Source organism: Balaenoptera physalus (assembly GCF_965194825.1).
Source record: "Balaenoptera physalus genome assembly, chromosome: 1".
Taxonomy (NCBI): Eukaryota; Metazoa; Chordata; class Mammalia; order Artiodactyla; family Balaenopteridae; genus Balaenoptera; species Balaenoptera physalus.
The window spans coordinates 99,593,432-99,619,915 of NC_138882.1; the positions used below are offsets into that span (position 1 = coordinate 99,593,432).

The following is a 26,484-nucleotide window of genomic DNA, read 5'->3' on the forward strand; positions in this document are numbered from 1 at the left end:
AATTGGCTCTAACCCTGGGCTCTCACAATGCTTGCTTGTTTTCACAGGGCAGAAGAATGAAACGCCTTAGAAAAAGAGCAACATTCTGGAAAATTGTATAGTTTCTTTTTCTTCCCAGATTGCCTCAAGTCTGTGGAGGATTCCCTTGCTACACACCACATCAAAGGTAGGATGAAAATGGGACTGTGTGTTGGGGTTGGTCCTCTATAATGTTTTGAACAACCAGCATCTCTCCCTGCGCGGCCTGCTCACCAGACAGACGGCCATACCACACGCCGTGCCGGCAGATTCTCCTTCCCAGGAAGAAACAGCCTGCCTGCCTACCTGCCGGTGGCAAATAAAGAATGCCGCCCCCTCCCTCAGAATATCTACATTTTCTCTTTGCTTTTTCTCTCTATATATATTTATTTTACTGAACCACTTGTGAGAAGGTAGCAGACTCAATGACACTTCACTCCTGAGCTTCTTAGCACACGCCTCCTAAGAACAAGCACATTCTTCGGCGGAACCACGAGACCACCAAGAGATCTAACCTGGTCTGCTATACAGTCCTCATTCCAATTTCCCCAACGCAGCTCCTAAAGTCCTTTCCAACTTTTTTCTGGCCTGCGATCCATTCGAGGAACAGTCATTGCATGTTGTTGTCATGTCTATTTAGCCCCTTAGAATATTTTCATTTTAGCAAGTGCTGTGAAAGGGAATTTCCAAACCTGAAGTTCCCCATCCTTTTTTTATTTCTCTAAAGTCAAGAGCTTACCCAGAGGACCAGAGGGTGGTGCACAGCTTGCCCTAGGATTTGGCTTGCAGACCTGGGGGGAGAACAGTGCGAGGAATGGCCACTCCACAATCAGTGAGGTCAGGCTTTGCGATCAACTCCTTTGCTATTCCTGCCTGAAGTGAACTGAGTGGTCATCTTTCAGAGGCCATTCAAACTGGTGGAAGAGAGATTTCTGTGGTGGCTTTGATGTCCCTCACATCACAGCCTTTTGTTATCTTTTTCTCATTTCTCCCATGGTTCTGCCTGGATCATGATTATGGAATAAATGAGGATAAGGGGACAGTCTAGTCGGGCAGACTTTATATGTAACTAAGGACATACTCCAAGAGAACTGTCAGCTCCCTGTGGACTTCCAGGGGAAGCCAGGCAGCAGACCTCCACAAAAATCCCCCAAATGGTACAAAGCCCTGCTTATATTTTTGAGGTTGAGATCAGAGAGTCTATAAACTCCAGAGAGTCTGTAAACTTTAGAAATGAGAAGAAATCATCTATTTTTAGAGGTGGGCTGAAAAAAAATCACAGTACAAGTGGTTTTATACTGAGAGGAAATAAAAGTCCAGATCAGTTTGTCAACTGAGTCAACTCTGTCTTGGATTCGTCACAGGGATCTGCCGCATTTAAAACAAACGAAGCATCATGCTGAAGAGGGAGGGGAAGGTCCGACCCTACATGAAAACCCTGGATGGAGGTTGGGGATGGATGGTTGTGTTTCATTTCTTCCTGGTAAGAATTTACTTTCCCCTTTGCTACCGCCTGAAAGAAGACTCCCTGAGAAAGGCTCAGAGCAGACGAAGATCACTTATGAAATCCTTGACATTTGAATGGAAAGGGGGTTAGAGCAAGGCCAGGAACTGCCAATGAACCCAAGAGAAAGTTGAAAATGTCCTCCTTGAGTGAAAGCAGAAGCATTCCATCCTGTCTCCTACCCCTCCTTAAACCTACAGAGTGCTCCAGCTACCATCAGCAGCTCTGCCCTGGCTGCATGGCAATTAGGATTTGAGGACAATCGTACATTTAACCATCCCAGAAGTAGCACTGGAAACTGCTAAAAAGTGCTTTTGCAGAGGTGGGTGGGGAGGGGGTTCCCCAGCTCAGCCCAGCATAGATGTAACCCTGCTGGAAGCAACTTCCTTCTCTCCTAGGGGGCAGGGACTTTTCTTCTGTTCTGCCTGCTGTCCACTTCCCATCCCATCCCCGCCAACCAAAACTTATGCTAGAGTTAGGCCCAATGTATATTTCTGACATGTCTGGAAAGGGAGAGAATGATGTGGATTCTGAAACTGGAGCCTGATTTTTCTCCTTCATCCATAAGCAGCTGGACTCCGCACTCTGTTTTTTAATTAACTTCTTTCCTTCATCCTCCCAGAAGCTCTTGGGGTCGTTATGTGAGACAGTGGTGATGTGAATCAGCATGGTCATTCTGATGGGATTGGTGAATCCCATCACAGCCATATCCCAAACAACCCTGAGAATGGCACCAGCTCCCCAATTCCTCTTAAGTGTTCCCAAGTAAGTTAACTTTGAGATGTATTCACAAAGATACCCTTCCCTCCTGATCCTCCTCCCCAGCCCAGCCCTACAGTAAGAAGCTCCCAGGGAAGGGAGTGCAGGTCCTGGTGACTACTAACTACCCTGAGGCCCACAGTGTAGAAATACCACACCTCCTCCCTTATGACAGAGAAGGGGAAAGGAGGGGAAGAAGTCCTCAGCCAGGATATACATAATACAAAACTCCTAACCACAGGACTATTTGTTAAACATTAGCTTCATTACCAAAGAATGTGGAATCTCTTTTTTTTCCTCCCAGAAGTGTTACTAAAAAGGAAACTAAGGACACCCTAAGTCTGAGAGCCTTCCTGGGGCTGGGCCACCTCCCCACATCACAGGCTTTGCAGAACTGGCATTGTTGGTGAGGATCTCTAATTCTCCCACCTTTCTCCCCAGTAACCACCCTTCCTTTTCCTTTATTATCCTCTGAGGATAGGAAGTTATTTGACCAATTTAGTTGCTGGTAAGAAAAGTTGTCTAACAACCAGATTAATAAACAATGTCCCACTTTTTTGGGTGTGACGCTACTTATAAAAGCACACACACAAAAAAAACATTTTGGGTCCGCAAAATGTTAACAGTTAACTCAGGCCAATCACCCACAGTGGTAATGTGGGTACTTAAGATGATGATGCTTTTGTGTCTGCATAAGTTAAAAGTCTACTTTTCTATAATAGATGAGCTCCTGAAAAGGTGAGTGAAAAACCCAGTTACAACATGTTCTTCAGGAGCTCCCTACTTTTTTAAAAAAATGACTCATTCTAACTTACCATACTTTATAACTACGTATTTGCATGATTGTTTTCTGTATTCAGCCTGTGTCCCAGGACTGAATGTTCCATGAGCACAGGGGCCATGTCTGTTTGCTCACCACTGTAAGCCCTAGTAAATAGCCTGGAACACAGTAGGCACTCAATAAATACCTGTTGACAGATGGGAGGATGGATGATGGGGTAAGCCCATGTACAGTGTCTGATGTGGACTCTGGAACAGGACTGAAACCCATCAACCTTGGTCCAAAACATGAGATGAAATAGTATAATAAAGATTTATCTAGTCTGCTTAGTTAACTAAGGGAATATCTGGACCTTGGGGAAAAGATTTTCAATAGCTCTGAGTCAAAACAGAAACAAAAGTTGGAAGGTTACAAGTTAAGGGAGGGAGGCAGGGTGGCTACAAAGGCTATGTCCTTGGCCTTCTTGATATACACAGTGGAAGGCACAGACCCAGTTATTAGAGACAAGTCATATCCACTTACAGCTGCTATGCCCAGACACCAAGGAAAGACCAGAGAGGAAAGGTGCTAAATTGGGGGGACCAGTAGCTAGCCAAACTCAGATGGCTAAGAACGTAGAGGCCAGCATCCTGTAGATGCCAGCACAGAACCCATGTCCACAGAAAAAGAGGAAGGGTAATTTTATAGAATGACGCCTCACTGTCACATTCCCTGCTCATGAGAGGAGGCAATCACCGCCCTGTATTTTAAACTAAAAGAAACAAGTCTGGGTCATTTAAGGTTCATGTATATTCTCTAGCCTCGCTTCCTGATAGAGGTGCCTTTGAGGCATGTTATGATTACAAAGTGCTTGATAAAATGCTTTTTTCATTTTTGAATATATAGCCCTGGTGTCCATAGCATTGTTCACTCTAAATAAGGAAAGTCTTGTAGCTTCTATCAAATCAGAATGGGAAAAAATACATTAAGGGACTTCCTCCTCACCACCCCATCTTTTGCAACCTTGGAGCACCACCACTAATTCCTAGTCCCTTACTCCAGACAAGAAATAATACTAGTCTGAAGTAAGAGTCTAGCGGTGAGGATGGAGGGGAAGGCCTTGGTTATTTTATTCAGTAGGTAGAGGCTGAGGGAAGAAGGTTCCTAAGTGGAGGCAGGTCTCTGATTTGGGTGAGTGGGTGGATGGTACCAATCAAGAGAAATGAAAAGGAAGAGTAGGCATGGGATAAGAGAAAGATGAGTTTAGTTTTGGATAAGTTAACCTGAGTTAGAAAGATATGGTAGACAGTAATATGAGTCTCCAGCTCTTGGGAAAGCAGAATGGTTACACAAGATAACAAAAACAGAGTTAACAGTTTGAGTATTAAGTGCTAAGTATTACTTTACCAGAATTTTCTCAGTCTTCACAGTCCTATGAGCTAGGTGACATTTACTTTATCTCTACTTTATAAAAGAGGAAGCTTAACTTCCGTAGTTTGCCCAAGGTCACACCGCTAATAGGAAGCAGAGCCAGGATTCTGGCCGAGGCAGGCTGATTGCAGATGGAACACAGTATTCACAACTACACCATGAGTTCAAGGGTGGTAATTAAAACCATGAGATTGAATGGTTGTCTATGGGGCAGGTATAAAATGAGATGAGTGCAGAACCACAGGGGGAAATATTTACCAGGTGAACAGAGGAAGAATCAGTGAAAAGGAACCCAGGATCTGTGGTCCTTCCACAATGCATAGCCAGCTTGAAAGCAGAGAAAGTGGCCTTGAAACACCAAGGCCACTGAAAAAAAGGAAAGGGGCCACTAGGAAGCCCCCAGAGACAAGAGTGAGTACATGTGGCTCCTGGGCTTTGACTGACTGCAGAGCCTGGCTAGGCCTCCCTTCTAGTTCCCCTCAGAACCTTGCTCCTCACTGCCCCCCTTCTAATCAGAATTCCAAGAAACAAATGCTGGTACTCCACTGAAAGAAAACCTGACCTCAAAAGAGGAGCTCCCCCTAGTGGAAGGAAGGAGGGTGGTGCGGGCAAAAGGGTTAGATGGGACAGAAAAAAAGGGTGGGGCACATGACCCAACCATAAGGTGACCATACATCCTCATTACCCTTGCTGTCCAGGCATCAATTAACAGCACTACTTTTCACTCTCAAAGAGCTTCAACTGGGTGATAAATTATTATGGTTGCCGTATTTATATACCAGGTGAGGGAGGGTACTCAGCTCAAAAGCAGAGTTAAAGCAAAGCTAACTAAGGACTGACAGAACAATTCTTTTGGACCAACACACATCTCTCACAAAGGTACCTGGAATTAGCTGTTTTTAACAGATGCTACTGTAACAGGATGGTATAGTGGTTGGTCTGGAGTCAGTCTATCTGGGTTCAAGTCTTAGCTCCAGCATCCCCATCTTGAGCAACTTTTAAGCTAAATCTCAATTTCCTGAATTTCTAATACAATGTTGACACACCTATTCCATGCCTTTGTAATGAGAATTAAATGAGATGCTTTCATGTAAAGTGATTAGACACTCTAAGTGGACAACACCCCCCCTAAAATATAAAATGTTACAAAGAGGAACTGGCAAACAAACGGGTAAAATACAGGTGAAACAGAGAATCATAGCCTCCAGCAGTTCCAACCTCCCCTGTAATGGCTTACTCACCACCTGACTTGGACTCTTTGGTCTGCTTTGATTTAGGTAAATGTATTCGTGATGGGGATGACCAAGACTTTTGCAATTTTCTTTGTGGTTTTTCAAGAAGAGTTTGAAGGCACCTCAGAGCAAACTGGTTGGATTGGATCCATCATGTCATCACTTCGTTTTTCTGCAGGTATAAAGCCATCAATAAGCTTGCTGTCCAAGGAAAAGGACCACCAAAAGGCAATTCCAAGAAGACTCATCTGTCAGTCATTCAAGACTGAAGCTTTGCTAAAACTCAGGTTCATTTATCAATATGTAAAGCTGAGAAAAGGACTTGCAGTGTTTAGCCTCCGCTTGACTTGGAAAAACTAGAAAAATTAGTGCTTAAACGAAGAAAGGTGAAGAATCCAACTATTTAATTCCATGATTCAATTTTCATGCCTTGTTTCTTTCAACAGTGTCTTAATATAGGTTCAGTGAGCCAGTCTCTCAACTGGAATGTCGACCATAAAGCTCTGACCATAAAGCTTTAAGAGATAGAACCAATTCCTCTTCCTTTAGTTCTAGTTGGAGCTAGAACATGGTGTAGATAAATAATTGAACTTTGTTCTAGACATAGGTCACTAGAGGCAACCTTTTTTGCAGAGGTTTCATAATGCATTTTCAGCAAGCTTCCTTTCCAAACCTGCTTATTTACAATCTTTTCTTTAAAACAAACAAAAAACAACAAAACTTCTTCCTAAAAGCAAAATAGTGTGGGGCTGGGAATATTAAGAAACTCAATACAGACAACTTTTTGAAGGATACACAAATGTAGAGTCCTCTTATTTCCCTTCAGTTGCCCATTTAAATTGCACACCAGAAGATAAGGGATGCCAGAGCACATTTAACTAGCATTTGTTTCTTTTCCCAAGGTCCCCTAGTTGCTGTTATTTGTGACATAATTGGAGAGAAAACTGCCTCCATTCTTGGGGCTTTCCTTGTTACTGGTGGATATCTGATCAGCAGCTGGGCTACAAGCATTCCCTTTCTTTGTGTGACTATGGGATTTTTACCTGGTGAGTCCATTGTAAAAGTTAAGACTTAAAAAAAAAAATGGAACCAGGAACCTTCCCTTTTACTCTCCATGAGTTCAAAAGGCCTACTTATGTTATCTCAGGTCCAGGAGAATATCTTGTCCAGTACCAAGCCACTTAATGTGAAAGTGATCCCAAGCTATTATGTTTTTCTTTTAGGTTTGGGTTCTGCTTTCTTGTACCAAGTCGCTGCTGTGGTCACTACCAAATACTTCAAAAAACGATTAGCTCTTTCTACAGCTATTGCCCGTTCAGGGATGGGACTGACATTTCTGTTAGCGCCTTTTACAAAAGTCCTGATAGATCTATATGACTGGACAGGTGAGTCATTCTAAGTTTCTGAACCATCAACTCTGTAAGATTTAATGTTGAGCCCTCTCTCTGATGACTAGAGAGGAAGTGAGCATGATTCTAAAGTAAGGTATTCTTCCTTGGAGAATATATGGCAAAAGAGACCCTGAACTACCTGCAGGCTTTGCCCGCCACGCAGGCAACTCAGAGTTCACCATAGAGTTCAAGTCTGAGGGGATGGAGGGCAATCTATGTGGCTGGGGAAACACACCTTTGCAGGGAAAGCGGTACTCCTGGGGAAACAAGGATCCTCTACTCAAAGCATTCTCTTCAAATTTTCTCTTTAAGAAAAAAATCTGCATTTAAATAAAAGTCTCCTCCATCAGATTCACTAAAATAGATGGAAAAAAATTGAGTGAAAAGAGGATTATGTTCCTTAATACTTAATCTTTTATATACTCTCAACTATAAATTTTCACAAATGAATAAAAACCATTCACTCCACAATTTTCTTCATACCTGAGATAAAACATTTGGATTAAAATAACCTCAAAGTATTGGGGAAAAAAATCTATGTATATGTACATATACACGAATATATAAGCCTATTCCTATCTACAGAGCAGTCTTGTTGAACTTTTCCTTTCCTGATTAAAAAAACCACCAGTAGTCTCATGGGGAACAAGACCAGCTGACAAATCCATAAGACAGGATAGCAGAACCTACAGCTAATTCTATCTCTAGAAGCAACACACCCAAGTCACAGCTTTGGTCAGGACATGCTGAAGTCAAGCAACTACTCAGCTTCAAAGGCAACACTGGCATGTCTTCTTTCGAGGAAATTTAAAACATCATGGGATGAAAGGCTATCTCCTCTTCTAAGGCAGTTTCCAAGTGATTCCCGTTACCTAATTCTGTATTTTCTGTACCTAAATCTACACCCTCACTTCAGGATATTTAAAACACATTGTAATTTTCTAACATTTGAAATGACTTCCCCCCACCCCAAACCATTTTTTTTCCTTTAGCACAAATAACTCTCCTTCCATGCCCCCTAGTGGCACAGCTTTCCCCTTTTCTATCTCCAAGGACTCCCTGTTTTCACAAGGATACATCAGTGTGTATGGCTAACAGTTAAGTCAATGGATTTAGATACTTTCAGCTAAATACAAGGACAAAGTAGTATTTTCAGGAATTATTGCACTATGATTGAATATTTAGTGGTGGGGCCTCTTCTGAGCCTAAGCATACAGAGTATTGTGAAATGAGAGAGGTAATTTTTAGCTTAACTTCTCAATTTCTCTCTCTCCTGTTCAGGTGCCCTTATATTATTTGGAGCAATCACATTGCATTTGGTGCCTTCTAGTATGCTCTTGAGACCCATCCATATCAAAAGCGAGAGCAATTCCGATATTAAAGATAAAAGTAGCAGTTTGTCTGCAAGTGGTCCAGAGGCAGCGTGTGGGACAGAAACATCATGCTGCAATGAGATACAAGAGTCTGCCATCAGGGACAATACTATGCAGGATGGACAACCTGGTATAAGTTTAACAGTCTCACAAAATCAAAATGAAGAGTTCAACAATGAACCCAACAGGAACAGACTCTTCCGAAAAACTCATGAAGAAAGTTATGGGGAAAAGGCTATTTTGTGGAGCTGCAAACAAAAACTCTTTGATTTTTCTCTTCTTAAGAATCCTTTTTTCTACATATTTACGTGGTCTTTTCTCCTCAGTCAGTTGGCATATTTCATCCCTACCTTTCACCTGGTAGCCAGAGCCAAAACACTGGGGATTAATATCATGGATGCCTCCTACCTCGTTTCCGTAGCTGGTAAGAAAGTCTACTTCAACTTCACCCTCAAAAGGAGAAATGAACTTAATTTTACAAAAATTTATTAAATTTTATTTTTAAAAAGCTTAAGAAGAATAATTTTTTTAAAAAAGGAGTTGTGGGAAGGCCAGAAAAGCAAGTTTTTTGAGGCTGGTGGGAGCAGCAGGACTTTCCCTCCAACCTGTCACTGCATCTTGCACACAGGCTCTTCCCTACCAGACAGCGGACCCCAAAGCAAGTCTTATTTTCCTATGTCAGTATCTAAGTATTTGTTGGGTACCGAACTTTAGAAAGCTGGTGCTCAGTGACAACAGCCATTTTAGCAAGCAAAAACAATCCTAGGTAGGCTGCACGGTGCAGTGGTTGAAAGGATTGGTTCTGGAGCTAGACTTTCCAGGTTCAAGTTTTTGCAGTGTATGACAGTGTGACCTGGGGCAAGTTACTTGCCTTCTCTGTGTCTCAATTTCCTTGTCTGTAATATATGAATAATAGCATCTACTCTCAGAAGGTTATTAGGATTAAGCAAGTAATGCATGTAGAGTTCAGAATAGTACCTGAACTACTGCAAGCATTCAATAATGTTCTAGTAGTATTTGTAGCTAAGAATTTTTCCCCCTTTAACTCAAAGTAAGAGGATAAGATAAATAAGCATACTAAGGCTAGTCATTAATGGGTAGGCTGACATTTAAAATGAACTAGAATGAAAAAAACAATCATTTTAGTTGAGTACTTATAAAAATGTATGGAAACAGAATGCTTGATCTAGAAGATATGGATTCTTTCAACTGACAAAATAGGGAGTCTAAAAAAATGAAAATGAATGAAATGGGACTGGTTTGCTCTATCTGGAAATTCTCAGTAGCTCAACATTAACTTTTCTCTTGCTAATTTCTGGAAAAGACTATTTACCAAGCCCTTGCAAAACTGATTGCACCCCATTTCCAACTGCTTCGGTCAAATAAAACTTGCGTACACAAGAAAAAGATACATAGCTAAACTGATTTTTTTTCCACTGAAGTGGCTGGTAGTATCAATTTAGATCAGATTAGGGCTTTACAGCAGGTCCAAAGAACATAATAAAGTTTCAATACGTATCCTAGGAAATAACTGTAAAAATAGAAGATATAGAGATGGTAGTATGAATTTTTAATTCCTTTTTGTGGAGCAATTTATGTTTGAACCATAGGAAGAATTTTAAGTATAAAACAACTGCAGCTCATGCTCCTCTTGGTGAAAATCTCTTTCAGTATTTAACTGCTACATTAACATATACTAGGATAAAGGATAAGAATGTTCTGTTATCATAAAACTAAGTGAAAAATGTTATTCTTAAATTTTTTTCAAGTTACACCATAGTTCCAGTGTTCAAGAGATGATCTCCCATTTCCAGACTTTCTACATATTTTCAAGTTAAGCATAATAGCCTTTGGAGGCTATTATTAATTACCAAAACCTCATATGCAATTATGAGTCTCAACATGTTTTTTTTCTTCACCGTAAGACTTTTTTATACTCCAGTCGTCCACCATATGACTTCCCCAGGACACTAACCTGTGGGTTTCCTAATCTTCAAGAAATCTCACTTCCTCACCTCTTCAAGGGAGGCCTACTGAGCCCAGCGTTCTCTATAACCTGGTATTCCCAGTTTGGTGGTTATGAGTTTCCCAAACACAATCAGAAAAAACACCTGGTGAGTACTCTACCCAACTATGAAGGAGCCTTTTTGGTATTTTATTGATGTGTCTGGAATAGGTAAGTAAATGATAGAATCTATTGATAGACAAATGGAACCATTTTTTTTCTCTTATGTCCCAGCCTCAGGATGAAGTCATATTACTTAGGAAAAGATGCCTTATGCATTTACAGTTTTCAAAGGGGCTAGGAAAATGGAATTAGGATTTCATAAGACCTTTTTCAATATTGTTCCAGGTATCATTGAGACAGTCAGTCAGATTATCTCCGGATGGGTTGCTGATCAAAACTGGATCAAGAAGTATCATTACCACAAGTCTTACCTCATCCTCTGCGGCATCACTAACCTGCTTGCTCCTTTTGCCACCACATTTCCACTACTTATGACCTATACCATCTTCTTTGCCATTTTCTCCGGTGGTTACCTGGCATTGATACTTCCTGTACTGGTGAGTAGACGCACTCATTAATGTTCTTACATCATTTAGTAAAAGTGTTAAATCACCTCCCCAAAAGAGAAAACATATTTTGTATTAATTTTATAATTAAAAACAAACATACTCAGAAACCTTGTAGCTATATCTTAACCAGCTATTCATCTTACCTTGGGGGGAGGGGCGGGGGGCGGGGGGCGAGAGGACTATCCACATGGGACAGGAAAGAAGAGCAAAATAGGGGTCAGAAGGATTCCATTTTGCTTATCAGTCTCCCAGGTTAGACTTCTGTTCACTTCTTTCCTTCAGCTCCAGAAATTTCTTTGGTTCTAAGACACATCTTGGAAGAGTTCCTTAAAAGAAAAAAGGGCTTCCTGACCAGCACTGGCTTCTCTCTTGTTGAGAGAAGTTCTGTATACTTTAATAAGGACATTGTTTTTAACTCCTCTCCATCTTTACCCCAAATTGACATAAAGTCCTAGACCTGAATGGAACTGAGTTATACAAATACTTCTGGGTTTTTCTTGGAACCCCATGGGTTCTTAGAACTAGGCCCCCAGTGTGCTGCAACAGAATCCCCCGCAATCATCTGGCCTGATATCAATATTAGCATAAGTGCTGCAGGATCTTATATGAGGCTTAAGCAAAAATCAAACTTTCTAAAGCTGAAATCAACTCCTGTGATATCTGATTTCTTATAAACTGATGGTTGGTATTCAGCCATAGGTGGATTCAATAATACCACTGTCAGCTCCAACTGTAAATACTATTTCCTAACAGAGGAGAGCAGTGAGGTTCAGGGGAAAAAAGAATCCCTGAACCAATTAAAAGATTTTAAAAAAGAAACAAAAACCAACGTTCCTTACTAATAAAATGAAAACACTGTCTGCCTACTGAAATTACTATTCCCTATCTGCCTCAGCTCTTTCATAGTATCAGGGTAAAATGCCATCCAAATCACCTCAGAAGTCAACTGTTCACAGTTTCAGATGACATACACAGTATTTGCCCCTCTGTAGGCAAAGGTCTCCACAGAATTTCACCCTCAATATGGCTAACATTGGATTCTAATCCCTGCAGGTTGATCTGTCTGGGAATTCTATGGTACACAGGTTCTTGGGGCTTGCCAGTTTCTTTGCTGGGATGGCTGTCCTTTCTGGACCACCTTTAGCAGGTAACAGCTTACCCACATTCTGAGTAAACTTCAACAGCAATGAAACAAAATGCTGATCCATGATTAATGGTAACATGTAACAACATTATCAGGTTAAAAGAAACTGATGATTATCTCTGCTGTTCCTATAACAACTCTCACAACTCCATCACTAATCTAGGAGAATCTGAGGGTTAATTCAACAGATGTGCACTAGGCAGATTCTTACATTCTCTTGGGAGTCTTAGAGCAGGGATTGTGTGTGTATCTACTTCTCTGGGGAGACAATCCAGAGTTTTATCAGATGCCCAAAGACCTATGATGGTTAAAAACAAAAACAAACAAAAGCTGTCTTGGACTAAAGGCCAGAATCTGGAGAGGATATGTGGGGCCACTGGTGAACATTAAATACAAGTAGAGTAAAACTTGGGGGAGTTCTGTTTTTAAGTCAACTTTAAGACTGAAGCATTGTTTTACATTCACTTTTTACCTATTGGGACATTTTGTGCTTGCTGAACATTTAATCTAAGACTATTAAAAGACTGCCTACTCATACAAATTTCCTTAGTAAACAGACTTAAGCTTTAGTATCTTACACTATAGGTTCTCAATATAGTTGAATTACAAATTACTACAGCATTTCTAATCATCCACAAAAAGGAATTCAGCCTAAAACTTACTTCTGCTTCCCTCAGTCCTGAAGTAAGACAGAAAAAGGGTCTGATCTTGTCCCACTATCATTTTTTTTAACTAAGTTTTATAATGACGTTAGATTTGCACCTCTATAAACTTAAGACTTACAAAGGCAAATATCAAAAGTATAAGAACTTAATAAAAGAAATTATTACTGAAGGTAAAATAATGTACCACTATCTGAGTTTCAATTTAGGTATACCTATCTAAAGGAAAAAATTACACAAATACACAACTAAGTCCTTATTTGCATTTATGAACACACCTCTTCCCATGAGGTCTAACTCAGCCAATACTTCGTAACTGGAAAACAGGCTAGAATTTTATAGCCCAGAATTGTTATACAAGGAGTGGTAAAAGACCAAGCACCAGAGGCGGCTAGCAGAGCTACTCTATGGCTAGTATCCAGGTCAGTGAAATACAGGAAACAGAGTTCAAATACAGTTTGCTGATGAATTTTTTCAATTTTGACCCTTCTTCACTGGCTGTCCTAACGACGCCTTGGAACTTTTCAAGCCTATTGGGCCAAAAGTGTAGGGAAGTAACAAATACCAGGGCACAGAATATCTTATTCAAATGATGAAGGCAAATAACAAAACTACAACATGTTTAGAGATAAATGTTTTTGTATACATTTAAAAATGTTTAGAGAGTTCAATGTATGAGAAGACAAAGCAAGTTTTGTGAGGAGTATTACTTAAAAGGAAAAAGCTATAGATGTATGTGTGGGTCTTGAAACCAATTTGTTGGTCATGATCTTTAAAAAATTTTTTTTAATAAAAAAGGACCACGAGCAGGTTAGAAATCAGAGTGCATCACTTTATTGTGAAACTTATTTCACATGCACACACACCTATGTAACAGAAAACATATGTGATGTAAAACACATTTCTTACTATTAGTGAGTCAAAAAAAAAAGTTACAAGCCTTTTATTACCCAATGTCCATGATACACTAGCACTGTATGTGAGGATAAAGACAGAGCTCATGGTAGAATTTTTACCTGCTAACTGAAAATATTATTTAGGCAATCATAAATTTTTTAAGTTCTACAAAAGTCAAAGGAAGTGATAAGGCTATTGCTGAAAGCTTAAGCACAGGTTTTTAGTCTGGGAGTTGCTCAGAGTATCTTAAACAAGATTATGATAATAATATATAATTCAGTTAAGTTTCCTGCTCTGTACCATGGTCTCTCATTGACTACAATGTAGTGCTAGGCTTCTTGCTGAAGGGAGACTTCGGGAGAGCCCTTGCTCCTGTAGGTCCTTGCTCTGTGAAGCGACAAGAGGGTTTTTACAAAGGCCATTAGATTTGTTCCTAACTTCTGACTTCAGCAGCAACTACTAAAGAACATCAGAAATACTGAGTTACAGATCCACTCATCCCTCAACCGGTACAGGCAAGTTATGTCACTGTCTTTAGCTTTAACTAAATCGAAACGCTTACTAGTTATAAAATATTAAATTCTAAACCAAACTTACATCTTCCGAACTGTATGAGATCCTCATATTTTACTTACCTAGACTTGTTATTACCAAATTACAAAAGTTGAAATTCCTATAAAAGATTACAGGCATTTAAAATGAGGAATCTAGCAAACAGTAAAATGTTTCACAATAATCCTCAGTCAAAAGACTAGTTAAAAATGGTATATGAATAATAATTTTCTCCTTCCTGTATGGAAATGAAAAAGAAAAACAAGTTAGTTCTATACAGCATATTTTAAAAATTCAAGGAAAGGGGAAAATAAAGCATAGGAAACCCAAGGAATCATATAACCGAGATTTTTTAAAGTTACTTTTTTCTTTAAAAAAACGTAAATAGAGCATATGGGCAAGAAAATTATTTATACATCTTTTGTAATGGTGATTATGATAAGAAATATAGTGGCAACAAAATTCTTCATCAGATCTTGGTTAAAACTGACAGGTATTGAAATAAATAATAGTTTAAAAATTATCCCCCCCCCCGACTCCCCACAAGCGACCACCCTGCTCGCTCCACCCCACAGCCCTCCCTATTCTTGCCAATACTCAGCAACAAATTCAATTTTAGTTAATAACATGGCCTGCTTCAGACTGCATCAGTTTCGAGGTTGTTCTAGGTTTCCTGACCTAGGTGGTCAGTAGACCCAAGGGTAGGCCAAATGTCACTGTTCATCCAAACCCAAATGCTGTTTTTTGCTGGTAGATGGCATCCAGAACTATACACTGACACCAAGACGGAAGCCTTGGAAGGTTGTGGAAAAATAAAAAGTATTAATATTTTTAAAACTTAATATACATTTCTAATAGACCCCTGTTAACAAAAGTACACCTGCAGAAAGCAATCTAAATAAAAAAATAGTGCCTTGGGCAAAAAAAGCCAAGTATATCATCATATTCTCCAATGTACAAGACAGATATAAGTTACTTATGTGAAATTCCTAGTCTTGTACCCGAGGTATTTGACGTATGAGCTCAAAATGCTAAGGGCTGTTCAGTTTCATTTAAAAATAAAACCACCAACAGCCCATATCAGTTGCCTATAAAACAAAACCACCAAATGTAGTTCCCCTCTCTTCCACATACAACTCCCTTTCCCAACTGATGAGTGCATATATTATGCTAATATTTATTTTAATATAAAAAATTTAAATCACAAATCTCTGAAAACTCCCTTAAAATGCCATAAATAATTTTGTTTTTGTTTTCACCACCAAAAATTTATTTTCCATCCATACAGGTGATTTCCCTTATCCATTTAGCCCTCCCTCCTGCCCCTTCCCCTCTGATAACAACTACTCTGTTCTCTGTATCTACATGTTTGTTTGGTTTGGTTTGTTCATTTATTTGGTTTTTGTTTGGTTCACAAATAATTATTTGATTATAACTCAGTATTCATTCAATAATTATTAAGCAACTTATTAGCAGAGAACTCTACTAGCTGCCACATGGACACGGAGAAGACAAAATTATTTGTTCAATGTTCTTTCATACCTTATTGGATCATGGTATAGCATTCACTCTGTCAGCCACATACATTGCTTAACATTAGGACTTAGTCTAAAATGTCTAAAACTGAGAATTGTTAGAATTTGCATTCTTCTTCCACTTCATTAATTAAAAATTTGGTTGAGCCACTGTAACCCATGTCTCCATTTTCTTACCTTTAAATGAAGACACCCTAAGCTTTCGTATAATAAAAACGACCTTAAAATATAGTAAAGCTTCACTCAATCAAGCAGATATTTCACAAAAATAATTTTTTTCAATAAATTCAAGGAAAGTTATTTCCAATGCCAAATAACTAAGTTGATTGTACTCCAGAATAAGCTAAAGGTAACTAGTTCCTAAAGAAGAAGTACATCTCTCTCTTGCTATTATTATTCAACCTCACAATTCATCAGAAACACCATGGAGCAAAACTGGTAATTTTGCAGTAACTCTTTTTCCAAGTTTTTTTCTTTTTTATAAATTTATTTATTTAGTTTTATTTATTTTTGACTGAGTGGGGTCTTCATTGCTGTGCACGGGCTTTCTCTAGTTGCAGCAAGCAGGGGCTACCCTTAGTTGCGGTGCATGGGCTTCTCATTCTCTTGTTGCGGAGCATGGGCTCTGGGCACGCGGGCTTCAGTAGTTGTGGCGCGCGGACACAGTAGTTGTGGCTTGCAGGCTCTAGAGCGCAGGCTCAGTAGTTGTGGCACATGGGCTTAGTTGCTCTGCGGCATGTGGGATCTTCCCGGACCAGGGCTCGAACCCGTGTCCCCTGCATTGGCAGGCGGATTCTTAACCACTGCGCCACCAGGGAAGTCCTGCATTAACTCTTTATCTGCATTTTACAAGAAAAGACAATGGCTAAAATGGAAATTCATCCATCTAAGCTTGTCTCTGTCCGATTAACACAGACAAGTTCATCTCCTCATGAAATGACAGGTCATTTCCATCCTCATTTCAGATACAATGTTAAACAAATATTCCACCCAGTCCTCACTCCACCTTTTATCAACCATGCCCGCTACAGTTTTATCAGTCATCTTGGCCTATCAGTTGAGATTCCTCTACGGCCTGAAATTTTATTTGGAAAACAAACACACAAGCAACTCAACCTTTTGGTCTGCTATAAATCCATTTTGGAGATTGGGGGTATGGGGGACAAGTGAGAAGGCAGAACGAAGTTCTCTGTCCTTTAAATCCTGAGGAATATATTATATACCCTGAAGAGGCAAAAGGAAACAATGTAAATCATTTCTTTATCCAGAGGTTATTTTCCCCATAAGCAACAAACCCCACAGAATTTTACTTTGATACAGCATTCCTAGGATTAATGAATCCCTACAAAAGCATCAAAAATAAATTCCAAATAGCTCTCTATTGTGGTTTAAAAAGGAGAGAGGGGAGGTAGTCCTTTCCTTGCAAGGCCAAGGAATCAAGTTTCAAAATCCTAACACAGACCACAATCCTCTTAATAAAACTTACAACACAGAGCCAATACTTATAGCACTACCAGTAAATCTTACGGCAAATTTCTATCATGAGGCCTTTAGAGAGTTCCTGTCTTAAAAGGCACTGAGGTTTATATTTGCTAAACCATGTTTCCCAAGATTTTCCCCTTCATGGCACATACAGCACACCCAAAGTAAAATGACAAGGCTGCTAACAGCCAGGCGGCAGCTCCAGTGACCCCAAGAATGTGAGAAGATCATTGTCTCTGCACACCTTGGAGGTCTGCCACTATTCTACAGCCTAACAGCTAGAAGCTCTGGTTCAACACTGGCTAGCCACATACAGAATCCTCAAAAACTAATCTGAACTACCATCAAGGAACTTTGGAATTAAGGGCCTTCTAGGGGTATTTCAAATCTTAACATGATGACCAATAATAAACTTACAGTAGTAATCCTATTGAAAAGGATTCATAACTCAGCTAAAAATCAACTTCTGAGATATCAGATATGAATACTTTTTAGACAAGATGTTAATCTCATTTTTAAACGTGTATGGCTTAACCCATAAAATGATATAGAGTATCATTTTTAAAATGCTGACATTTAAAAAAATGAATTTAGATTCTATATTAAACATCAAACATAAAAGATTATTCCAATCCCTTTTTTGTTGACTGTAAGAAAACTGGTTTGCAAAGCTGTTTAAGATAGGCTGAGGCCTATCTTCTTAGTTGTTTTAAATTATCACAGGAAACTATTAGATATTCCTACCCAGAACAAGGTTTACAGCTATAAAGAAGTAATTTGAACAACAACTTTATTGTATGTAAGAATCAACTGGGTGCCACCTAGGAAGAAGTATGCTTAGGAAGCCAATGAATTTGCACAATTAACATGCATCTTAAGTGAATCTGATGCAGGTAGTCTGGAGACACCGAGGAAATGCTTAGAGGGGACTTCAGCTTAGGAAGTCTGCACCAGTAGGCAGCGTACTCCTCAGAATGCTGGCTACATACAGTATTCCTTAGCATGGAGTGGAGGCTCAGATCCATTGCACGCTTTCCTGGACTGTGGCTGGTATTCTCTGCCACTCACAATGCTTTTGCTATGACCACAAAGAAACCTAGTCTTTTGAATGTCAACTTATGCGTGTATTTCCATTTGACAATGATTAGAATGCAGTGGTTTCTGAACTACCAACAATAACCCTGAAACTGTTCAGGGTTGAAAGTGCATTTGTATACATCTATTTCATGCTATTATAAAAAAAGTACAAAGACCTAATAAAATCAGATCAAATATACAGTCTTTTTTTTTTTTTTTTTTTTTTGGCCGCACCACGTGGCGTGTGGGATCTTAGCTCCCTGACCAGGGATCGAACCCGTGTTCCCTGCAGTGGAAGCGAGGAGTCCTAACCACGGGACTGCCAGCGAATTCTCTATACAGTCTTCTTTTACTTTCAATGGTGGGGAAAGGCTAATTATTCCAACCAAATAGAGATGTTTGGTTAGAGCAGCAAAGCTATGAATTTAACTTACCTAGTAGCCACTTAAATTTAAGCTTGATTATGAAGCTAATATTTTCATAGGACAATTAATTAATAATAGTACAGTATAGTCCTGCATCTTACATTTCACCTCATATTTGCTATTATAAATAACATCTTAAAACTAAATACTCAACTTCACATTATTATCGTACGGAATGGCAATTAGATCTTAGAGACAGAATTTTAAAACATACTAATCTCTCAATAATCAAGCATGAATGGGAGAAACAGATTTAAAACAAATTATTTCATTAAACTTTGCATTGGTTATTCCCTGGCAGTCCAGTGGTTAGGACTCGGCGCGCTCACTGCCAGGGGCCCAGGTACAATCCCTGGTTGGGGAGCTAAGATTCTGCAAGCTGTGCGACACGACAAAAATAAATAAATAAATAAATAAATAAATAAAAACTTTGCATGGAAATACATGAAAACTGTTCTAAAGCATGCTAAGTAACTCCCTGCCCTGGTAAGAAAATACACTAAATATATCTTAATCTTTCACGTTTCAGAAACAACATTCTGACTTTAAATGTGTGTGAAATGAAAGGCTTATAAGCAGTTTTCTCTTAAACTGTTTTAGTCCCTCCAGGATTTATAAAACAACTCAGTTTCACTATTTTTAGGCTTTACCCTCCTGACCTTTTAGCAGCACTATCTACCTCCCTGTCCAAGAATTTGTAGTCTTTTCCTAGAGTGTTGCTTCAAATACCCGTGTCTTACAATTCACAGGTTATATATAAACTGGTAAATTGCTATACTAAGGGACGAAGGCAAGAATGACAAAGGATAAGAGGGGGTGCTGCTGCTTTCCACAGTTCCTCCTTCACAGAAATTTCTAGAAAAACTGACAGATTGGTCAACCGTTTCTTAGATATCTAAAGGTCAATCAACATAATACAAAGACTTGTCCCAGTCGGTTTCACTATTTTGCTTAACTCCAAGAAACATTTAATTGAGTTCACTGATAAAACAAGTAAAAGCAACTTAAAGTTAGCTGAATTTAAATAAAACATTCCATTCATCCATTACATTAAGAAAAGGAAACAAAAAGCTAATGAAGCAAACAAACAAAAATTGAAAGTCTCTATCAGAGCCAAGTAAGAGAATAAAAAGGAGAGGAGATAAAGACATACACAATCAGACAAAAAAAAAGGGTATACTCTACACATCCAGTGAGAAATCATGTTCCAAGATATAAGTGAAAATCAAAAGATACAATGTAAGCTCCATGGAGACAGATATTTTCATCCATTTTTGTCCATGGGTTTATCCCTAGTAACCAGAACTGTGTTGGCATAGAGTACCAAAATTTTTTGAATAAATGATCAGAATAACATCCTTGACTTAAGGTTTTTCAAGATTTTAAATATAAAAACTTATAAAAGGCATATTGTAAGTTTGCATCTACAAACATAATATGCATACAATAATCTAGAAAAGACTGTGACCCCCCCCCAGAGGTCCTGAGCCCTTTTTAGGGAGCCTGAGGTCAAAACTATTTTCATAATAATATTGAGACATTATTTGCCTTTTCCACAGGGTTGACTTTTGCAATAATGTATAAATGTTGGTGCCTTGCACAAATATTCTTTGCCACCACAAACTCACATTTTTTTTTTAAAAAAGCGTTTCACTTAAGAAGTTCTAGTATGTGCCATTAGCCCAATGATTTGAGGACCCTCCCAATTCTTGCTTTAAAAGAGCACTTTGATTTCAGGGGGAATTATCGTCATTGTTTAACCCACTTGGCCAAGTAAGTTAGTTCCTTTTCATTTGTTCTCATAACCTCCTGAACCATCCATCCCCTCACAGCCTTTATCGCAGGTGCAATTTATGTGGTTAATACCAAATCCCCGGTAAACTGTATGGTCTATGAGGGCAGGGACCATGTCTGTTTTGGCTCATTATCATATCCTCAACACCTAGCACATTGCTGGGAACATAGTAAGAATTCAAATGTCTGTTCAGTGAAGGAAAAAAGATAATAATCAGTTCTCACTTTTTTCTTTGGAAAATAGTAATTCACAATATTTTTCTTCATAAGAATAGTGGTCTTCTAATAAAATTCATTGTTAAAATGAAAGGGTACGTGTTCCTTTCTCCAACTTCCATTACAAGACTGGAGATGGGCTCTGGGTTCACAATTACTTTTAACCCAAGGTTTAAACCCCTAACTCAGATGGAATTGATTTAACTTCATCAATAGAAAATAAGACAGGTAAGCAGCTTGACTAACTTTCTAATGGGTCACAATACAAACTAGTAAGTACAGGAGGCTCCTTCCTTCAAGGAAGGGTTCATGGCTGAGAACTACTAATGGAAAGGTTTGCATCACTAACAGAAATTCTTCCTTCCTTATAGGCTGGTTATATGATTATACCCAGACATACACCGGCTCCTTCTACTTCTCGGGCATATGCTATCTCCTCTCTTCAGTTTCCCTTTTCTTTGTACCATTGGCTGAGAGATGGAAAAACAGTCTGACCAGAAAGAGAGAGGACTGCAATCAAGTGAGAGCTTAACAAAACAAAGTCTAAACTAAAAGTCACTGGAAACAAAAGCATGGAAGAAAAGTACCCGCATTTGTAAACTAAGAAGGTGAACCACATAATTTTTTAAGGTTCCTTTTTGCTTTAGCACTCTGAAGAATGTCTAACTGGTGGGAAGAAAAGAGTAATAGCAATTTAAACTCTTTGTTAGTATTTAATCAAATAGGCTAAAATTTTAATCAGTTGAAGCAGTTACTTTAGATATTAAATGAAAATCAGAATGTACTGTAATAATAAATTAACCATACTCTCAGTTGTGCCATGGTAATTCAGTTGCAAAAATATGTAAAGACAGAAAACCATTTTCCTTCATATAAAGCAGTATTAAACAGAGCCATTGAACTCTGGACTCTGAATGAACATTGAAACATTGTTTAGTGACTGGAAGAGTATACAACTCCCAAATAGTTTATCTTTGCTTCTTAACTAGAGATAATCTTTGTTTTCTTTTCATTATTTTGTTTCTTAAATTTTCTATAATAAACATGTCTTGCTATGTAATAAAAAATAAATAAGAACTGCTAAAAAAAGAAAAAACCCCACAAACAACAAACCTTTATTGCAAGATCATTTGAATAGTACGATCATCCAAACAATGTGCTACATCAAAGCACAAAGCTCATCCAAACAATGTTACTTTTTCACTATATCTAATTATCTGAAAGGTTCAAGCTAAATATCTAGACATATCTCTAGAACAAGTTTTATATGAAAGTTGAATAGGTGGCTCTTAACGGGAGATAAACCAAAAGATGTTTCTTAAATATGGAATAATTATGTTAACTAATTAATGTCACTTAGACTAAGCAACTACATGGGGATAGAGAGCTCTTCATTATCTGGGTGATTTTAAAAGGAAAAAAAGACCACCCTAGAGTTCTCTGCAATACCAACCTCCTCTAGAATCTCCTTCAGAATGGTCCTCAAGACTATTATTACTATTATTATTCCATCTTTCCATTCCTCTCTGCTTTGAAATATCTATTAATTCCCTATAGAGAAAAATCCTTAACTGAAAGCCTGGTTTTAGCTCCAAAATGCCACACCCTCTCACTCTCTACGTGTGCCTTTGTACAAGCTGTGCCACCAGTTACAATCCCAATGGCTTGCCATTCTCCACCAGGCACCGTCTCACTTATCCTTCACAATCTGACGCACCAAAAGCCTCTGGAAAACCTCCCCCAGCGTTGTCATTCTCTCCTCTGTAATCTCATCTAACTTTTAACAGAGCACTATATGAGCTGACATGTCAATCTTCTCCATCAGTCTGCAAGATCAACAAGATGGATGTATTTCCCAAGGGCCAGCACCAATTCTGGAACCAAATTAATCTGGGTTCAAATCTGGGTTATCTTAAAAACTGTAGTTGGTCCCATTTAAAATGTATAGGTTTTACACTTAAATGTAAATGTCTAACATTCTTTTTACATTTCAGATGTAAGACAATATGAATAGAGCAGAAACAGTACCCCCTCACACAAACAGCAAAAATAATAATAAATCCAAGCTCTGCTACTTGTTACTATGTAACCTCGTGAAAGTTAGCCTCTCTGAGTCCCAATTTCCTCCTCTGTAAAATGAGGATACCACCAAGCTACCTCACAGCTGTACTATGAGGATTAAATGAAAATATACTTGTACCAAGCAAAATACCCTTCATACACAGTAGCTGATAATTTCCTTTCTTCTTCTTTCTACATCAAAGCACAAGATTAAGAAAATCAATGATTTACTAGGAACCACTCTCATCCGTCCCCCCTTCCCTCCTGAGCAATAACTGTTCTCAAAAGACTTTAACTACCTAGGGCAACTAGATTCTTTCCTCCTATGAAAGCAAACTATACATTTTAAGCAGAACCAACTACAGGGAGTTCCCTGGTGGCCTAGTGCTTAGCATTCAGGGCTTTCACTGCCATGGCCTGGGTTCAATCCTTGGTTGGGGAACTGAGATCCCGCAAGCTGCGCGGCCAAAAAAAAAATAAAAATAAAAAAATAACCCACAAAACAAAAAGTAAAAGTAGAACCAACTAAAGAACTCCAAGTTGAATTCTGATTTACATAGGCTTTATGACTCTTACACAACAGAGCAGTTCTTCATCCTACTCCATGCTAATAGCCCCTCTAAACCTGGGCGGTGTGAATCAAGAAAGACTGACTCCCTAGACTACAGGAAGCTAAAGACTTCATAACTAATGTATTCACTATATTAACAATTAACTTTAAATGTTCCTATTCATTTACTCCTGCCCTTGAACAATAGTATAAGATGTTAACACATTTCTAAGTAACCATAATCTAGAAATACTATCTCGGACAGATACAGGGTTTCAAGAAAAGCAAGAGTACACTAATTTTCTATCTCCTTCCCCCTCAAGATATCCCATGGGACAAAGAGGAAACAAACAGGCTTAGCATGTGTTTGGAGAAGTAGGCTGGTGAAGAACTTTATTTCAACATCTAATACATACTAGTCACTAAGGCAGACACATTTTATATTTAATCTTAATTTAATATTCACAAACTTTAGAAGAAAATACTATGATGACTATTTTACACATGAATAAACTTAAGGTCAAAGTAATTAAACACCCAGTGAGTAGAGGAGTCATAACTCAAACACAAACTGACAGAAAACCCTACACTTTCCCCTTCAGACAACCCTGGCTTCTTGGCAGTGTCACAAGATTACGAAGCTAATTTAATTGTAAGCAGTTATCTTATAATAAATTCGTTCTAACTCAAATTGGCAAAAACTTTTAATATCTAGATTGAAATGAAAAAGAGGATGCAAAATACCTAAGAACCAAAACAAACAAACAAATTAAAGCCACAAAACACATCTGCTACAATGCAATAAGAATGTAGTTGTTAAAGATAATGAACTTTTTTAGGTCTTCCAATATTCACCAACCCTGACCAAAGAAGGTAATGCCTAAGTATGTGCCACTTATAATTCCTCAATACTAAAACATTAGTTGAAATGTTTATAAAGTATTATCTATAAATACACATATTTAGTAGAGCCATGATAATTTGAACATAAAAGTTCAGTAATACTTTCTTCACAGTTACTCGCTGAGATATTTAAAACTATTAAGAGACCATTTCTTGCTGCTCTAACTCTAAGAAAATGTCATACCACCACTGGAAAAGGAATTTTCTATATACGTTGTTCATGAAATACTATTTCTGATACTAAAACTCTACCCGCACGGAGCAACTAAGCCCGTGTGCCACAACTACTGAGCCCGTGTGCCACAACTACTGAGCCCACGCACCACAACTACTGAAGCCTGCACGCCTAGAGCCAGTACTCCGCGACAATAGAAGCCACCGCAATGAGAAGCCCACGCACAATGAAGAGTAGCCCCGGCTCGCGGCAACTAGAGAAAGCCTGCGTGCAGCAATGAAGACCCAATGCAGCCAAAAATAAATAAAATAAATAAATTTATAAATAAATAAATAAATAAATAAAACTCCACCTTATAGTACTTTCACGTTTTTAAAGTTCTTTCCCACCTATTACCTCATCAGCATCATGTCAATCCTGTGAGGAAGATGGATTGGTATTAATATTCCTGTCTTACACCTAAGGACAAAAGCAAATTAAGACCAAGTTATTTGCCTAAAGTTACAAAGCTAGTCCTAATGGAGCCAATTCTGAAAACTAATTAACAACGCTGATTAGATCACAGCCCCTGGCTTTTCTTCTTTAATGATTTTCTAAAAGTTTAAAATTTAATAAAAGCAACAATTATACTTAAATGGACTGAAATAATTTGTGATATTTTTCAAATAATCTAGACATATTAACATATGTGATGCTATGTTTGTTTGCAAAAAATTAGCTCCTCAGCACATAAAGTTGCCTAATTGTAAAACTGGCTTTTTCCATGAGAAAAAAAAAAGCACACCGTGTATTAATATTTGATTTTAGATGTAATTTTTAAAAATCCAAACCTAGTTTCTCTGAGGACCTCATTATAAAACCAAAGCCCAATACTTCTTAAAAGCCTTGAGTGTTTCTCTTAAAACAGCATCTACTTGTATAAGGCTTTAAGACATATATACATATATATTTGCCTCATTTGGCTACTCATTCACCACAAATATCTACCTAAATGTCTCACATTTATCACCCATGGTCTTAACATGGGGACACAAATGAAAAACAACAACAGTCCTTGTAATCACCTTTTAAATCAATCAGTTTAAAATTCATGTTTTATTTCTATGAGAGGGAAGCTGGCATTACCTAGGATCACTGAGACAAATAAGACTATCATTTCTTTAAAAAGAAGAACTTACTCTCTGGAACATTCCAACAGAAGCTAACATATCGTAAAAATCTACTTCTATCCAAAACGATGATCAATAACAACCTAGTGACATTGTTTCAGGCATGCAGAGAATAAGACAGGGTGACCAACTGTCTGGCTTGCCTGGAAATCAGTGAGTTCCTGGGATCTATGACTCTCCGTTTTAAAACCAGGACAAGCTGGCCACCCTTACTAAGGAGTAAAGACACATATGCATGTCTGGATACTTGACAGCAGGCAGCTAGAGACTAAAGTTTTTTCTATCCACGTTTACCAACAGTCACAAATTCAATTTATTTTTACATCATTCAAGCTCCAGTGAGCAAATAGAAACAAATAGGATACACAGTAGTACTTAAGAAGGGAGGCATTACAGTTTTAATGAAAATCCACTTTCAGGCATTAACTGACCGAGGACTTGTGAAGTGAAATTTTCAAAACTGAATTAACTTTCCCTATTGAAAAATTTCCAACTTTCACTTTTACACTATTTTTACAAAACTAACAATTTGTGCCAAAATAAAGCCAAGATGTCCCACTCTTTGGTTGGTGTCAACCAACATCAACATTCTTTTAGCAAGGAAAAGAGAAATCTATCCCTTAAGAGCAGTATTTCAGGACCAAGGAAATGATAGATAAGTTTTAAAGAACAAGAGCTAATATTACCTTCCTTCAATATCCCAACTAGTCAAAGTTGAGTATAAATTATTTACAAACACCAACCTGTATATCAGAGGAGTTTATCACACTTGATTAAACCATTTCAAGCCTAAATGC

The 26,484-nt window shown here is 38.4% G+C and overlaps 2 protein-coding genes across 7 annotated transcripts in view; one reads left to right on the forward strand and one right to left on the reverse strand.

Annotated features, from left to right (window-relative positions):
* The first annotated feature begins 54 nt into the window (after positions 1-54).
* SLC16A4 (solute carrier family 16 member 4) lies at positions 55-24,864 on the forward strand. 6 transcript variants are annotated; one of them, XM_082435462.1, is made up of 11 exons: positions 1,422-1,501; positions 1,723-1,844; positions 2,145-2,287; positions 2,586-2,687; positions 5,750-5,882; positions 6,607-6,750; positions 6,928-7,089; positions 8,377-8,892; positions 10,822-11,033; positions 12,099-12,192; positions 21,201-24,864. In XM_082435462.1, the coding sequence occupies exons 5-11, from the start codon at positions 5,765-5,767 to the stop codon at positions 21,359-21,361; spliced, it is 1,407 nt and encodes a 468-aa protein (XP_082291588.1). In that variant the 5' UTR covers positions 1,422-1,501; positions 1,723-1,844; positions 2,145-2,287; positions 2,586-2,687; positions 5,750-5,764; the 3' UTR covers positions 21,362-24,864. The 6 variants fall into 6 exon arrangements, with proteins under 6 accessions (XP_082291586.1, XP_082291591.1, XP_082291587.1 ...); XM_082435461.1 differs by lacking the exon at positions 1,723-1,844 and having other exon boundaries at positions 1,398-1,501; XM_082435460.1 differs by lacking the exons at positions 1,723-1,844; positions 2,145-2,287; positions 2,586-2,687 and adding an exon at positions 55-166 and having other exon boundaries at positions 1,383-1,501.
* Positions 13,663-26,484, reverse strand: part of RBM15 (RNA binding motif protein 15) — a 29,514-nt gene continuing 16,692 nt past the window's right edge. The window contains exon 4 of the mRNA XM_082431140.1: positions 13,663-16,674. The gene's annotated coding sequence lies outside the window, so the exon portion shown is untranslated. The remainder of the gene's footprint in view (positions 16,675-26,484) is intronic.